Below are 18,233 nucleotides of genomic sequence, written 5' to 3'. Positions count from 1 at the left end.
CAAATGCTCCATTAGTACTATGGAATAAAGAGGAGAAACTTTTTTTTTTTTAAATTTTAACGATTCGCTGTTCTTAATTTTTAATACTGTAGAAAAAAGGAATTGTAAACCTTAGTTTTAATTCAGAAACGATTTCGAGAAAATCCCCAAATTTTGTCCCCATGTCTCCAATTTGGTAAAAACCCTGGCAACACTACTTTGTGGTATAATAATGGACTGAATACTCTAGAAAGCTTAAAATAACGGGCAGCCAAAGAGCAGAGAATTGCACTAAAGATTCATTTAAGATGAGTTTTGCCTAGTTGATACTTGAAAATATTCGTAATTTCAACTCTTTATACTAATTGTAATTGCGTTTAATTGTTTGGTATGTCATGTTAAAAAAAATGTCCATATATTTAAATTTTTTGGAAGTACTTAATTTTTCTGTGAAGGTGTGAAAGTTCGTAGTCCCACTCTATGGAATAGTTCATATAGTAAGCTACACAAATAAAGATCTCTAAACGCATTACACCAACAAATTGCTGTCATATTAACAGTTATATTGGTTAAAATGTATTCCATGTATGTGAGTACATATAGCCGTGACTATAGCTCTTACATATCCATCTATAGCGTAGTACTTATATCCGCTCATGCATGCTCATGTGTAGTTGAGTGTAATTGTGTAATTATGACTTTAAGTGAACAAGCGATTGCCTTGAATGGCAGTTGAAATTGTTTAAAATATTCTATACACAGAGAAAAAATTGTAATTCATTCCGATATTCGGTAAAAATACCTTTTTGAAACTGTAGTGATGTTAATACTCCACGAATTGTCTAAAATGGATAAATGACACACAAAAAATATTTATAGCAGCAGAAATGAACCGAAAAATACAATAGAGTTTCATCAAAATCGATTAAGAATTGCAACCTGCATATTGTTAGCAAAGAAACTCATATTCAAAGAAACGGAGGATCACGTAGGTTTTGATGGACTCTGGAGGAGATTTCGATTCGAGTGGTATTTTTTTATGGAGACTTGAACGAATTTATTTGGAAGGTATATTTTCATGTAGATCATACGCTGATGGTTTTACTATTTAGGGTAAATTTGAAATTGAAACATCTATCCATATTCTAACTTCATCAGTCAAGTTGTGATATGGGTCATATGACAAAAATTTACTAAGTCATTGTAATCACTGTCGATGCAGGCACTACTAAATGGGATGTGAACCATTTCCATTGAGCGGGACACTCAAAGATAAAAGTAAAACTCATTACAGTGGTATCACTCTGTGATCTGTGTATAACCAACCTCCCTCCATATCTTTATGATTATACCCTCAGTATAGGTCTGTCTGTCCATCCACTTGCCTCACTATCTGTTTTCGTCTACTGTATAAAATATTCCCTCATTTACATTTGCTTCTATTTCGATACATTTATTTCTGTCAGTGTATTGGATGGAATATATATACCAACCTCCATATCTTTATGATTATTCCCTCAACTACTAAGTGTTTGGAGTATAGGTCTGTCTGTCCATCCACTTGCCTAACTATCGTCTACTGTTTAAAATATTCCCTCATTTACGTGTGCTTCTATTTCGATACATTTATTTCTGTCAGTGTATTGGATGGAATATATGGATGGTCGTTATCATTTGCTGACGCTGTCGTTGTTGTGACAATTGACTATAATTTTATCTGTCGCCATTTTAACATAACAACAAAGCTGCCGTTAGCACCAAATTATTAAAACGGATATGATTGCAGCTGGTAATGATGACATTAAAGCTCATTGCCACCAAAGGACCCCAACGAGCCAACTATCGATAGCTAACTAGATGGATGAATGCATGGATTTGTGGGATATTTTGCACTAAATGACCATCTGCAGAAATCCATTCGAAATTCTCTATAAAAGGCCGAAAATGCCTATGTTCCATATTGACTCATTTGCTGGAGGTGGCCAGCGACGGAAGGCTAATAAGAGGAGTTTTAGTGGTATCATGGTATTGCCATTGTCCAAAGCTTTTGCCGCTATTATACGCCTTAATATAGGCATTATAATCACATCGGTAGCAGTGACACAGGCAACAATGCAATGGCAACCATTTATCGGATCCTGTGAAATTCAAGCATTTAGGGATCATCTGGATAGACAATATTTGAGAAATGTCATTATTTTGTATGATGAGCGAAAAACTCACCAGGGAAATGCAAGTTTAACCAAAATACGAAGCCCGGGAATAACACAGCAGGAGCAATCGGCTGGAACTGGAGATTGGGAAGATTTTACCAACTATTATTTTTTGAAATTTTTCAATATGGAAAATTCAAATGAGCAGGATTTTAAGGAATTGTTACATAAATATTATCCTCGTACCGCTTTCCTCTTAGCCTTGAGTCCAGGCAATGTGGACCACTTACGTATTCTTTTGTTGGCCTCTAACAATGGTCTGTTTAATTACTCTATGTCCTGGTTTGTTTTTATGCAGGATAATGAAAATGAGCAACACCTGGCAAATATCCACCAGACATTTGGGCCTTTGAATATTGAGCTCAATGCTGATATCACTGTGGCCTATAAAAGAGATAAGTAAGTAAAACACAAAATTGATGATGATTTTTTTCTTTTTTTGTTTACGTTTTTTTGCAGTTGCAAATTTGACCTTTATGATGTCCATAAGGTATGCTATAAATGTGGAAGTCCTTTGGTGATGGAGTATAAGGGAAATTGGAGTCCAGCTTATGGTTTAGATCTTCAGGAGATATTTAAGCATTCTTTTGTTTCTCGAAGAAATAATTGGAAAAATGAATCTGTAAATGTGGGCACTGCGGTAAGTAAGCAAAGAAATTTTGAATTTGGGAACATTTTGCTTAAAACAAAGATTTAAATTTTAAAAGATTTTTTTATATCTGCCTCCTTGGTCTTTTTGTTTCTTAGCTTCTTAATTACTCACCTGATTTACAAATGTCAATGGTTGAATACCTGGAGGATAGCAAAAGGTATTTGGAAAATGATCTGATGATGAGAAAAGCTTACCAGCTAATACAAATGGTGCAAGGTGTTTACAATTTTACGTAAGTGTCTTCTAAAAAGGGACGTTAAAACCAATTTTTGGCCAATTTTAACAGCCTCGATTTTGTCTAGCTAAAATATCACTTCCGCTAAATATTTCAATTTTTGAATTTATTTTCATACATGTAACATACATATGGTTGGGATATTTTTACAAGCAAATGTTTTTTTCTTGCAAATTCTTAAATGTTTTCAAAAATCCAAATTGATTTATGCAAGTTCCAGCTACGAACAAGTATATACGGCCGTAAGTTCGGTCAGGCCGTAGCTTATGTACCATGGATTGCGTAGAAACTATTGAGACAAACTATTGAAACTATTGAGAAACTATTTGAGACAAAAATATTACTCATTAAAAATATGAAAAAAGAGAGTTATAAAGAAGTATATACGGCCGTAAGTTCGGTCAGGCCGTAGCTTAGGTACCCTCCACCATGGATTGCGTAGAAACTTCTTCTAGACACTGCCATCCACAATCGAATTACTTAAGTTGCGGTAACGCTTGCCGATGACAAGGTATATTAAAACCTCCTAACACCGTCCTCTAAATTGTATGTAAGTCCATACATGGTATATATAAAATCAAAAAAGATCGATCAAATACGTATATAATTCAGTTTGACAAAATTTTCTATAGAAATAAAATTTTGACAAAATTTTCTACAGACATAAAATTTTCTATAGAAATAAAATTTTGACAAAATGTTCTATAGAAATAAAATTTTAACAAAATTTCCTATAGAAATAAAATTTTAACAAAAATTTTCTATAGAAACAAAATTTTAACAAAATATTCTATAGAAATAAAATTTTAACAAAAATTTTCTATAGAAATAAAATTTTGACAAAATTTTCTATAGAAATAAAATTTTGACAAAATTTTCTATAGAAATAAAATTTTGACAAAATTTTCTATAGAAATAAAATTTTGACAAAATTTTCTATAGAATTAAAATTTTGGTATATTATTTTTGGCTCGAATGGCAACCATGATTATGAACCGAATAAAATTGTAACAAAATTTTCTATAGAAATAAAATTTTAACAAAAATTTTCATAGAAATAAAATTATGACAAAATTTACCATAGAAAGAAAATTGTGACAAACTTTTCTATAAAAATAAAATTTTAACAAAAATTTTCTGTAGAAATAAAATTTTGACATAATTTTCTATAGAAATAAAATTTTGACATAATTTTCTAGAGAAATAAAATTTTGACAAAATTTTCTATAGAAACAAAATTTTGACAAAATTTTCTATAGAAATAAAATTTTGACAAAATTTTCTATAGAATTAAAATTTTTGTAGATTACTTTTGGCTCGAGTGGCACCAATGATTATGAACCGAATAAAATTTTAACAAAATTTTCTATAGAAATAAAATTTTAACAAACATTTGCTATAGAATTAAAATTTTGACAAAATTTTCTATAGAAATAAAATTTTAACACAATTTTCTATAGAAATAAAATTTTAACACAATTTTCTATAGAAATAAAATTTTAACAAAAATTTTCTATAGAAATAAAATTTTGACAAAATTTTCTACAGAAATAAAATTTTGACAAAATTTTCTATAGAAATAAAATTTTGGTAGATTATTTTTGGCTCGAGTGGCAACCATGATTATGAACTGATATGGACAATTTTTGTGTGATTGGAGATCGGCTATATATGGACCAGTTTTGGTATGGTTGTTAGCGGCCATATACTCCCACGTTCCAAAATTGAACCGGATCGGATAAATTTTGCTCCTCCAAGAGGCTCCGGAGGTCAAATCTGGAGAACGTTTTATATGGGGGCTATACATGATTATGGACCGATATGGACCAATTCTGGCACGGTTGATAAAGATCACATACTAACACCAGGTTCCAAATTAAAACCGGATTGTATGAAATTTGCTTCTCTTGGAGACTTCGCAAGCCAAATCTGGGGATCGGTTTATATGGAGGCTATATATAATTATGGGCCGATGTGAACCAATTTTTGCGTGGTTGTTAAAGACCAAATACTAACATTATGTACCAAATTTCGAGCGGATCGGATGAAACTTGCTTCTCTTTGAGGCTCCGCAAGCCAAATCTGGGGATCGGTTGAATATGAGGCTATATATAATTATGGGCCGATGTGAACCAATTTTAGCGTGGTTGTTAGAGACCATATAACAACACCACGTACCAAAGTTCGGTTTATATGGGGGCTATATATAATTATGAACCGTGATTTCAACAAACGGAGGGACAGACGGACGAACATATATATATATACTTTATGGGGTCTTAGAGCAATATTTCCATGTATTACAAACGGAATGACAAAGTTAATATACCCCCATCCTTTGGTGGAGGGTATAAAAAAAGTAAATCCCACAAAAACTTTCGCGAAAACTAATCTCTAATTTTTTAAAAAGAAAATATATATTTCTACTGCCCATCTAAAAAAATTGGGAGTTCTTTCCAAGTCAGTATTGTTACTGTACATCCAAAAATGCTTCTCTAGAGATGCACTTTTTAATTTACAAAAAGTTATTTTGAAGCGTTATATAAAAAAAAAATTAATTTACATATTTTCTGCAATAATTCAAATTTTCAAGTACTTTCCTGGATAGTATGCAGGAAAAAATTAATTTATAAATAACAAGTGATATCTCAAAATTATTTGGCATATTAATTAACAAGTTTTTCATAATTTTAGATATTTAAATATTTTTGTATTATTTAACTTAATGAGTGCACAATTTTCGATATCTCCAGATTTATTTAAACTAAATTGGTTTTTTTTTACATTTCAATATTTTAGATTCCGATTGAAATTTTCTGATGGTTGGGGGATTCCCTTAAATAACACATGGACTGGAGTCATGGGTTTAGTGGTCAGGGATGAAGTGGAATTTTCAGTAGCTCCTTTGCGATTTACCAGTGAACGTATACGTCAAGTGGTCTATTCCCAGGTTGTGCATGTTGAGAGGTAAATTTTCGTTTTATTTTTTTAATAACAGTCATTAATAATTTTCCACTGAAAATGTAATTGAAGAGTTCGTTTCCTTTTTCGTCATCCGAAACGCTCGAGTATACGTAACATTTTCTTTGAGCCCTTGGCCACAACGGTGTGGTGGTGTGTTTTCGCTTTAACGGTAATAACGGGAATTCTTTTGGCCATACATGTATATGCAGAATATCGTTGGTATTGGAAAGTCCAATTGGCCAAGGGTGAAGAGCCACCTCAGCATGACATCGAACCGGATGTGGACTTTATAGTTTTCACTACACTAGAGACGATATTCATGCAGGGTCCCACCCCTGAACATTTTAATGCCAATTCTACCCGACTTTTACTTACATCAGTATCGGCATTCACTATTATCCTTATGCAGTTTTATGGGGCATTCGTTGTTAGTTCGCTACTGTCGGAAGCTCCACGTTCTATAACCAATTTACCGGCATTGTATGGTAGTAATCTTGAAATTGGTATGGAGGATATACCCTACAACTATGAATTTTTTGCTTCGACTTCAAGTCCGGTGGTGCGAAATATTTACAATAATCGTATATGTAAAAAGGGAACTCGTAATATTGTGTCTCTTGAGGAAGGAGCGGATCGTATTGGTCAAGGAGGTTTTGCATTTCATGCATCCTTGAATCGTATCTATCGAATTTTGGCAGGTAAGTGGAACTTAATGAAAATGCGCTCGATTTAAATTCTTAACTTAAGGATTTTAAAATAGATTCAAGTAAGGATCACTATTGCAAAAATGAAGAATTAGATATTAAAAAAAATTATGATAAATTTGAATCGATATTTGAAACTTGTGCCCTCCATTAAACTACAGAACAATATTTTTTATGTAAAATTAACACCTATGTTTTTCAATAAAAATTTTAATTAAATTTCAAAAATAATTCATTGAAAAATTTGTATAATTAATTTTCAATAAAAACAAATTTCTCATTTAACAACAAAATTCCAAACAAGTAAAACATACACTTACAAGTGAAAGCCGGATTTTTAATTAAAAACAAGTATATACGTCCGTAAGTTCGGCCAGGCCGAAGCTTATGTACCCTCCACCATGGAAAATTTTGTATGGAAATTAAATTTTGGCAAAATTTTCTATAAAAATAAAATTTTGACAAAATTTTCTATAGAAATAAAATTTTGACAAAATTTTCTATAGAAATAAAATTTTGGTAGATTATTTTTGGCTCGAGTGGCAACGATGATTATGAACCGATATTCACCAATTTTTGTGTGATTGGAGATCGGCTATATATAACTATAGACCGATATGGACCAATTTTGGTATGGTTGTTAGCGGCCATGTACTAACAACACGTTCCAAATTTGAACCGGATCAGATGAATTTTGACCCTCCAAGAGGCTCCGGAGGTCAAATCTGGGGATCGGTTTATATGGGGTCTATATATAATTATGAACCGATGTGGACCAATTTTTGCATGGTTGTTAGAGACTATATACTACCACGATGTACCAAATTTCAGCCGTATCGGATGAAATTTGCTTCTCTTAGAGGATCCACAAACCAAATCTGGGAATCGGTTTATATGGGGGCTATATATAATTATGGACCGATATGGACCAATTTTTGCATGGTTGTTAGAGACCATATACTAACACCACGTACTAAATTTGAACAGGATCGGATGAATTTTGCTCCTCCAAGAGGCTCCGGAGTTCAAATGTGAGAATCGGTTTATATGGGGGCTACATATAATTATGGACCGATGTGGACGAATTTTTGCATGGGTGTTAGAGACCATATACTAACACCATGTACCAAATTTCAACCGGATCGGATGAAATTTGCTTCTCTTAGGGGCCTCGCAAGCCAAATCGGGGGATCGGTTTATATGGGAGCTATACGTAAAAGTGGACCGATAAGGCCCATTTTCAATACCGTCCGACCTACATCAATAGCAACTACTTGTGCCAAGTTTCAAGTTGATAGCTCGTATCGTTCGGAAGTTAGCGTGATTTCAACAGACGGACGGACGGACATGCTCAGATCGACTCAAAATTTCCCAGAATATATATACTTTATGGGGTCTTGGAGCAATATTTCGATGTGTTACAAACGGAATGACAAAGTTAATATACCCCCCATCCTATGGTTGAGGGAATAAAAAAAAACTAGTAAATGAATAAATTAAAAACACTTTAAATCAAGAATGCCAAATCCTGATTAAAAGTTTTATTATACAGAGTTTATAACTTCGTTTAATTAAAAGTTGTTTATTTTAAAGAAATATGTCCTTAATATTATAATTTAGTTTATATAATCTTTGATATTAGGTTAATAGTTTTTCTATAATAATAGTTCCTTGAATTTAGTAGTGTTGGCTATCATGAATTCGCCACCTATTTACTATCATATTGCATGCACTATATTTCTACTGTGTCTTGATTTTATTTTCAGAAAAAATGAAAGGTCCAGAATTCTGCGAATTACAAGAAATCACTTTTACTACCCCATTCTGGACGGCATTGGTAATGCCCAAGAGGACACCCTATCGAAAATTTGTCACTTCGGCAATTTTAAAATTTGGCGAATCCTCATTGATTTACTACAATGACAAAAGATGGGAAATACCAAAAATCGATTGTTCTAGCGTATCACAAAATGATGTCGAAGTTGATTTGGCACATTTTGCTCCTGTTTTGGTATTCATGGCCTTTTCTATAGTGACATCATTGTGGGTGTTCGTTATGGAGTTTCTATTTTACAAACGTGGCCAAAATCAAATTCATGTGAACTTTAAAAATATTTGGAAAACTATGCGAAAATATTTGATCAATAAACAACGAGTGAATGTGTTAAATTAGGAAAATGGACAGTTGGCTGCAAAAGGCATCCAAAAGGGATGGCTATGAATTTTCAGTAGCTGTGAAATGGTAGTCCTTGAATTGTATATAATTTTATTATTATTTGTGAGTTTATTATTAACATAATTAAACAAATTAAATTTTATTTGCAGTTAAAACCATACTAACAAAAAGTAAAATAATTCAGTACCCAGAGAAAACAAAATTTCCATAGGGATGGCAAATGAGAATTGTGGGGAATTTGAAATGAAGGAATAATATGAATATGATTTGCTCATTGGATCGATTTGAAATAAATAAATAATTATTTATAGCATAGGAATATAGAAAATGGGAATCTAATAGAATTGATATAACACAGAGCAACAGTATTTTTCCACATACTGATATTATTTGATGTTTTTGAAAATAGCTAAATTACTAATATTAATTAATTAGTTGCTATATCTAATGTAAAATATTTCTTGAAACAACTCTAAAAGACAAAAAAAAACAAGTATATACAGCACTAAGTTCGGCCGGACCGAATCTTAAATACCCACCACCATGAACCAAATATTAGGGTTTCCTTTGAAATTTCAGGAGGGCTTGAGGACTTGAGGACACTTCCCGAAGATAAATTTAAAGATTTCGCCTATGAGGACTATATCAGATTCTGGATTTATAACAACCATTTTTGTTTGAGTTTTAGAGGAATCATTAACATCTCTTGTAAGTGTGCAAGAAAATTATAAAATAACGTCTTGATTTGAAATCTTAAAACTGTAGAAGTAAAATCTGGAAATTTTACATTGAGTTTCAAGCAATTTTCATGATCAGTGCGCCTTCTATACCCTCAAGAAGTGAAGTCTGTCTATATGGAGGCATTACCAAATAGACCGATAAAAACTTAATCCGATTCACGTTTTTGTGAGCCTAAAATACCAGAATATTTACAATTTCAAGCAAATCAGATAAAAACTAAGGTTTCTAGAAACCCAAGGAGTTAAATCGGGAGATCGTTCTTATACCGTACCGTTTTCGGCACACCTCTTTATGACCCGAATGAATAAAAACTGCGGTTTCTATAAGCCCAAGAAGTAAAATCGGGAGATCGGTCTATATGGGGGCTATACCAAAACATGGACCGATACTCACCATTTTTGGCACACCTCTTTATGGTCATAAAATACCTCTATATTTCAAATTTCAGGCAAATTTGATAAAAACTAGGATTTCTATAAGCAAAATTTCAGCACGATTGCTTCATTATTGAAGACTGTAGCGTGATTACAACAGACATACAGACAGACGGATATCGTTATATCGTCTTAGAATTTCTCCATGATCAAGAATATATATACTTTATATAGTCGGAAATCGATATTTCGATGTGTTACAAACGGAATGACAAACTTATTATACCCCCGTCAGCATTCTATGGTGGTGGGTATAAAAATCACAAAAGTAGAAGCTTAGAAAAAATAAAGTTCAATTCTACACCATTTGTAATTGGCTTTCAGTCAAGTTGAGGTTAGTAGTATAGATGAGCTTTGAAATAGTTTCTATTTATAGTTTCTTAACTATTTGATTCGTAAGTAAGTATTGCTAGCAGCAGAAATTATATTTCATTTGACGAAATCCCAACATCGTTAAAAAAAATCTCCTGAGATTCTGTGAAATCAATTGTGCGTATCTCTGATTTTCCACTTGTAATGAAAACGTTTATTTTTACGTTTATATTTACGAGTATAAATAGACGTAGTTGTTGTTGTTATTGTTTTTGTTCTGGCCACATTGTTGTTGTGATATATAAATGGCGGCATACTTTTCTCAAGTATTTGTTTGTGTTGTGTTCTCTTGGCGCTCTTGTTGACGCTGTTGGTTTTGTTGTTGGTGCTTTCTCATTTGTTTGTTTTGCATACAAATGAGAAGGAAATTTTTTACGCCTTTCAAAAAGGAATCGTATAAAATACGGAAAAGTTAAATGACTATGGTCATAGCCAAATACACAGAGCCAATATTCCCATACACTACGCACTCATTCTCATAGTCACACTCTTCAATACTCACCCACTCACTTAGTCTCACTCTCACAGGCCATTGTATCCCTTCGTTGCTTCGAAGCAAATACAAAACAAGGTGGCAAGGCAATGATGCCAACTGTTCATGAAATCAAACGGTAAACAATGGAGAAGATCTTAAGTCTTAAAGCAACAACGACAACAACATCAAAACCCAAGCAAACAAATGAAACCAGCAATTATATTGGCTGTGTATATTTTGCTTTCTTTAATTTTCATGGTATTTACCCCCCAAACTGCCAGTACAAAGGGTGAATATGGCTATGAGGGTGATCTGGAGAAACGACCAAGTTTTGGTTAAGCAAAAAGGAAACAGCTAAGGCAGCATAAAATAATGAACACCAAACGGAGTGTAATGAGCCTCTATACAAAAAAAGGCATTACTCCCCCACCACAATAACGGGTAAGTGTCCGAGGCCAAATTTTATTCGGACACGAAATATTTTAATTTCTGGCCATATTTCCATAATGTATATAGACCCCATGAGAAATGCAATAGACTTAGAAAAATATGTTAAGTTTTTAATTCAGAATAATGAGTGTTGAGTCATGGAGAGAGAGAGAGAAGAGAAAACCCAAATTTTAGGCAAATTCTTTAAATTATTTTCTTTCTTTGGAATGGTCACAAAAATAAATTCATTTAGTATTTCTAAATTTCCAAATACTAAATTTAGTACTTGGAAATTTCCATTCGTACGGTCTTCACCTTAAAAAATTCTAACGGCCATTTTCATGTATCTCCGTTAAACTTTAACTCCCAATTAACAGAAAGTAAAATCGAAATATCTTCTCTCCGGTTAACTTTAACTGAAAAATTTTTAGCAGTTAAGTTCCTAACTGGCATATGGAATATATAGACAGGATGACAGACATGGCCATAATACGGTTTAAAAGTTCGTTAGCTAACGTAGCACTAACGGAGCTTCCTGAAAATGGGGGTAACTCAAATATGTTAAACTTTTTTTTTTGAAATTGGCGTTTAAAGCTTTCTTATTGTTGTAGATTTTTGTACATTTTCTTTTATTTTAGAGACACAAAAGAATAAAAAGTATTATGCCATGTTCCCCTATTTCAAATGAAAGTTTTCTTTCGTGTACCAAACTTTAAAAAACAGGAAAACCCAAATTGATGTGAATTCGAATAACTGATTTTCTTTTGAAAGGGACTTCGTACGATTCATAGAAACAGGACATTAATTTAAATACTTTAAATAATTCAAAAATATCTTTAACAGAAAATAAACGTATTGTAATGATCATCACAAATTTCTTTCAAAACAATTTTGATAGCACATTAATTTTGACTTTTCCGCATTAAATTGTCAATAAGTGCAAAAGAAGTAAAATCAAAAAAACTAATACATTGGAAAAAAAGATTTATGTCCATATTCATAATAATTTACTGACAGTAGGAATTTGTTTGGTAATAGTAGGTTTAATTTTTATGTTAATTACTATAAAAATGGGGGTTAACGCTTAGGGCGTTTCATTCAGAAAATACATACAAATGTCAGCGGAATCCAATGAATCAATAGGCGAGTTGGCGTTGGACCAACATAACAGGGGGATGGTAGTCCACTGAAACTGCGATTTATTTATTCTATGAAGCCACTTTATCTGGCTTTTATCTGATTGATCAAATCGACTCGTCGGATTGGTGAGTATTATCTCGCCTGTGAGTCCACATCTCATGGCTGTGAAGTAAGTCCTCACCCGAGAAAATAACCCAGCATGTATGAATCGAGCGACTGATGCGTTAATATTCATAAAGTGGTAGTAATAGTTTACTAAGATTCAGATTCTACTGGTCGGACTGTCTTGTTTGTAAGTTCCCCTGCCATGGCTGGGAGTCCTACTCTAGGGAATTAATCCAGCAGATATTAATTGAGCGACTGCTTTGGTGTTCACAAAGAATATTGATATTAATTAACTATAGTCTTAAAATCAGAAATCATGAAATCAACTGATCAGAAGATGGTCAGAATTGCTTCGTCTATGAATCCACCAGCCACAGATGGGAAGTTAGCCCTCACCTTGGAATGTAAGCCTGCAGTCATTAAGGCAGCAGTTGCTGTGTTCATTATATTGAGAAGGGGCGGTAGAATTCTCTGAAGGCATTCCAGTAGACTTTCTTTTGGATGATATGAATTTGGCATTCAGAAAACTACTATGATATGAATTTGGCATTCAGAAAACTACTAGGTTACTCCATTCGCCAAATGCTAAGTATACGTGTGGCGTGCTGTCATCTACCTGTAACTCTTATGTTCTCCTTCACCTCACAGAACTTGGTATCATCAATTGGTGTTATACCCCTCTTGTCTTTACCCAGGAGATATTACCAAAGCTGATGTAGACTCGAAGCGATATTAAGGCAAAACTTATAAATTCTGATTTTGTATAAATTAATTAAAACAAGTATATACGGCCGTAAGTTCGGCAAGGCCGAAGCTTATGTACCCTCCACCATGGTTAGGTTAAGTTAGGTGGCAGCCCGATGTATCAGGCTCACTTAGACTATTCAGGTCATTGTGATACCACATTGGTGAACTTCTCTCTGCTGTCCGCTTCCATGTTAAGCTCTATGACAAGGGACCTCCTTTTTATAGCCGAGTCCGAACGGCGTTCCACATTGCAGTGAAACCACTTAGAGAAGCTTTGAAACGCTCAGAAATGTCACCAGCATTACTGAGGTGGGATAATCCACCACTGAAAAACTTTTTGGTGTTCGGTCGAAGCAGGAATCGAACCCACGACCTTGTGTATGCAAGGCGGGCATGCTAACCATTGTACCACGGTGGCTCCCTCCACCATGGATTGCGTAGAAACTTCTACTGCAGCCTGTCATCCACAATCGAATTACTTGGGTTGCGGTAAAACTTGCCGATGGCAAGGTATCTTAAAACTTCCTAACACCGTCTTCTAAATTGCAAGGTAGTCCATACGTGGTATATATTAAACTAAAACAGGCCAATTAAATACGTATATAATTAAGTTTGACAAAATTTTCAATAGAAATAACATTTTGACAAAATTTTCAATAGAATTAAAATTTTGACAACATTTTCTATAGAAATAAAATTTTGACAAAATTTTCTATGGATATAAAATTTTGACAACATTTTCTATAGAAATAAAATTTTGACAAAATTTTCTATAGAAATAAAGTTTTGATAAAATTTTCTATAGAAAAAAAATTTGACAAAATTTTCAATAGAATTAAAATTTTGACAACATTTTCTATAGAAATAAAACTTTGCCAAAATTTTGTATAGAAATAAAATTTTGGTACATTATTTTTGGGTCGAGTGGAAACCATGACTGTGAAGCGATATGGACCAATTTTTGTGTGATTGGGGATCGGCTATATATAATTATAGCCAGATATGGACCAATTTTGGCATGGTTATTAGCGGCCATATACTAACACCACGTTCCAAATTTCAACCGGATCGGATGAATTTTGCTCCTCCAAGAGGTTCCGGAGGACAAATCTGTTGATCGGTTTATATGGGGGCTATATATAATTATGAACCGATATGGACCAATTCTTGCATGGTTATTAGATACCATATACTAACACCACGTACTAAATTTCAAACGGATCGGATGAATTTTGCTCCTGCAAGAGGCTTGTTTCGTTCGGAAGTTTGCGTGATTTCAACAGACGGACGGACGGACTCGCTTAGATCGACTCAGAATTTCATCACTACCCAGTATATATATATACTTTATAGGGTCTTACAGCAATATTTCGATGTGTTACAAACGGAATGACAAAGTTAATATACCTCCCCATCCTATGGTGGAGGATATAAAAATAGGAAAAATATTTTTAATTAAACAAAAAAATTTAACTTGATAAAAAATCTTCTCAACTCCTCTCTCAAACTATTTATTTGTGTAGATGAATGCCACCTTAAAGTTTACTTCACCAGACTACTTATCAATAAATGAATTCATTTCTATTAGATTAAAAATTAAATTTCTAAATTTAAATTTCCTTATTTCCCAAAAGCAATGTCTATTTTAGAAAATTTAATTTGTCATTCGTATGGAAGAGATAATTAGCAAATAATTTTTAATTTAATAATATAGTATTGTGTTAGTTTAAATGAGCATATCATTAAAAATAAAATAGTGTCACTTATTTAAATAAAGAATAAATGATAATTATTGGTAATTCATAACAGTTCAATACCGCTATGAAATGATATGGCAATTATAGGGTCATTGTTTAAGTGAGCTCAATGGAAAATGTAAGCCCCACAGGCATTGGATGGGGAGGGAGAGAATTAAAACAAAATTTTGTCAATTGCATTTGTGCACACATATTCAATTTCCAACTATGGAGTCTGTTAAACCTCAATGGCATGGGATTTCAAGAGCCCTATAGTAAAATCATAAAACACTGAAATATTCAATACCAATTATTTTTTGTGGTACTCAGATTTCAATGTTCATACATAACAAAAACAAGTGTAATTGAATTTAATAAAATAACAATAATACACATATAAATATATAATAATATATAATAGTTGGTGCAATGTGTTTTATGTTTTTTTTTTGCTTTTTTTGATATCAGCAAGTTATTATTTATTTATTTATTTATATCTTGCAGTTTCCCCCAAAAGGATGAAGGTATTACGTGCAAACTTGTAGCTTCCTATTTCAATCGTTACGAGTTGTCATATTCTGTATGCGTGCGTGTGTGTGTGAATTTGTGGACCTGACAAACAACTACCCAGGCACGAAATGAATAACAAATACAATAAAGGATAAATAACAAAAGCTCTCATTTCGTTCCATTCCAAGCCATTCAACACAGAAACATTATTGTCACACATTTGCGGGTATAAATATAATAATTAAATGCGTTACATGCCGCAACAGTTCACTTCCGTTTCCATATTTAACCAACTCCATGCCGAATGTTTCAACGCCATTTGGCCTGCGTTTATGTGTGTATGTTGGCTTTCACTCTCTCTCTCTTGGTCTCATGAATGCGGGTGTGTGTATCAGCTAGCATAATACATGGGGATATGTAAGAATGCGTGAGTGCGTTCTCTCGTTCGCATGCAAAGGATATGAACGTGCATCCGTTCATTGTGGATAACTGGTTGCGAGCACAGGTTTTTATTACTTTTATAAATTATTCTTTATACCGGGGGCAGAGAGAGAGAGAAAGACAGAGAGAATAATTCAATTTTATTGTTGCATATAACCGAGCAATTCCATCAATTATCAATTTCAATACGATTATGCACCATGTTAAAATTTATTTTGAAAATAAATTTGATTATAAATAAATATTGAAATTAATTGGGAGGAACCGATTAAGCATAAAGGTAGTGTGACTATATTTATGAAAATAAATGAAATTATGCCTGAATTCGAACATAAGTGTATCAACGTTATATTTTGCTGAAAGTCAAAGGTAGGCAAAATTTTAATAACATCTCTAAATATAATAGGAAACTTTATTGGCCTTAGGAACAATATCGTAGTACGTTACAAACGCAAACATAACATGTCATAACACTCAAAAAACAATGAACCCACGAGAAAGTAAAATTTTGGTTAATTTTAGAAAATGTTAACTAAACGGTATAACAAACGCCGATGTACACCGAAATCACAAAAATAATTAAAGTTTTTTTTTCGAGAAATTCAAGAAAATTTATTCGATTTCGTTTTAGGTCTTTGTATACCCTCCACCATAGGATGATGGAAGTATATTAACTTTGTCATTCCGTTTGTAACACATCGAAATATTGCTCTATAGCCCCCATATAAACCGATTCCCAGATTTGAACTCCGGAGCCTCTTAGAGGAGCACAATTCATCGGATCCGGTTGAAATTTGATACGTGGTGTTAGTATATGGTCTCTAACAACCATGCAAAAATTGGTCCATATTGGTCCATAATTATATATAGCCCCCATATAAACCGATTCCCAGATTTGGTTTGCGCATCCTCTAAGAGAAGCCAATTTCATCCGATCCGGCTGAAATTTTGTACATGGTATTAGTATATAGTCTCTAACAACCATTCATAAATTTGTCCATATCAATCCATAATTATATATAGCCCCATATAAACCGATCCCCAGATTTGAACTCCGGAGCCTCTTGGAGGAAACAAAATTCATCCGATCCGGTTCAAATTTGCAACGTGGTGTTAGTATATGGCCGCTAATAACCATGCCAAAATTGGTCCATATCGGTCTATAGTTATATATAGCCGATACCCAATCACACAAAAATTGGTCCATATCGGTTCATAATCATGGTTGCCATTCGAGTCAAAAATAATGTACCAAAATTTTATTTCTATAGAAAATGTTGTCAAAATATTATTCCTATAGAAAATTTTGTCAAATTTTATTTCTATAGAAAATCTTGGCAAAATTTTATTTCTAAATATAAAATTTTTTTCCAAATTTTACTTCTATAGAAAATGTTGTCAAAATTTTATTTCTACAGAAAATTTTGTCAAACTTAATTATATATTCGTATTTACCGAAGTAATTCGATTGTGGATGACAGTCTTCAGTAGACGTTTCTACGCAATCCATGGTGGAGGGTACATAAGCTTCGGCCTGGCCGAACTTACGGCCGTATATATTTGTTTTTACTTGTTAAATAACATTTCGTAGTTTGAAGGAACAAAATTGAGTTAAAAATTGCAAAAATGACGTAGTGATACGAAGTTCTTGATGGAAATTTGTTAAATTTTTTATGTTCAATTCTGTGGGAGATGTGAATTTAGCAAATCCTTATGCTTCATCTGTGTATACACGCAAAGAAAAAAAAAAAGACCTATGAAAAATGTGTACCGAAAACGTTTTTCTTTTGTTAGAGTTTTTTATACCCACCACCATAGAATAGTGACGGGGTTATAATAAGTTTGTCATTCCGTTTGTAACACATCGAAATATCGATTTTCGACTATATAAAGTATATATATTCATGATAAGGGAGAAATTCTAATGCGATATAAGCATGTCCGTCTGTCCGTCTGTCTGCCTGTTGTAATCACGCTACAGCCTTCAATAATGGAGCAATCGTCCTGAAATTTAGCACAGATTTGTCTTTTATTTGCAGACAGGTCAATTTCGAAGATAGGCTATATCGGTCCAAGTTTTCATATAGTCCCTATATAAACCAACCTCCCGATTTGGAGTCTTGGGCTTATAAAAACCTATTTCCAATTTGCCTGAAATTGGAAATATGGAGGTATTACAG

At 33.2% G+C, this 18,233-nt stretch overlaps 1 protein-coding gene across 3 annotated transcripts; it reads left to right on the top strand.

The window, feature by feature from the left end:
- The first annotated feature begins 1,946 nt into the window (after positions 1–1,946).
- Ir84a (Ionotropic receptor 84a) lies at positions 1,947–16,170 on the top strand. Of its 3 annotated transcripts, XR_012717837.1 has the most exons (7): positions 1,947–2,591; positions 2,652–2,832; positions 2,940–3,076; positions 5,879–6,046; positions 6,113–6,741; positions 8,514–9,003; positions 9,073–10,709. XR_012717837.1 is itself a non-coding variant. In XM_075289041.1 (6 exons), exons 1-6 carry the CDS (start codon positions 2,002–2,004, stop codon positions 15,645–15,647), a joined length of 1,746 nt encoding a protein of 581 aa, XP_075145156.1. In that variant the 5' UTR covers positions 1,947–2,001; the 3' UTR covers positions 15,648–16,170. The 3 variants fall into 3 exon arrangements, 2 of the variants coding, with proteins under 2 accessions (XP_075145156.1, XP_075145155.1); XM_075289041.1 differs by lacking the exons at positions 8,514–9,003; positions 9,073–10,709 and adding an exon at positions 15,607–16,170; XM_075289040.1 differs by having other exon boundaries at positions 8,514–10,709.
- The last annotated feature ends 2,063 nt before the right edge of the window (positions 16,171–18,233 follow it).

Source organism: Haematobia irritans, chromosome 1, assembly GCF_050003625.1.
Source record: "Haematobia irritans isolate KBUSLIRL chromosome 1, ASM5000362v1, whole genome shotgun sequence".
Taxonomy (NCBI): domain Eukaryota; kingdom Metazoa; phylum Arthropoda; class Insecta; order Diptera; family Muscidae; genus Haematobia; species Haematobia irritans.
Note: the sequence above shows the minus strand (reverse complement) of the source record. Positions and strands in the feature narration are given on the sequence as shown.

What these genes read in the sequence shown, in the direction of transcription:
- Ir84a (XM_075289040.1), top strand. Translation starts at nt 2,002, where the DNA reads ATGGTATTGCCATTGTCCAAAGCTTTTGCCGCTATTATACGCCTTAAT. An exon ending in GTGGCCTATAAAAGAGATAA is followed by an intron (nt 2,592 to 2,651) that starts GTAAGTAAAACA and finishes GTTTTTTTGCAG; the next exon opens with TTGCAAATTTGACCTTTATG. An exon ending in CTGTAAATGTGGGCACTGCG is followed by an intron (nt 2,833 to 2,939) that starts GTAAGTAAGCAA and finishes TTTGTTTCTTAG; the next exon opens with CTTCTTAATTACTCACCTGA.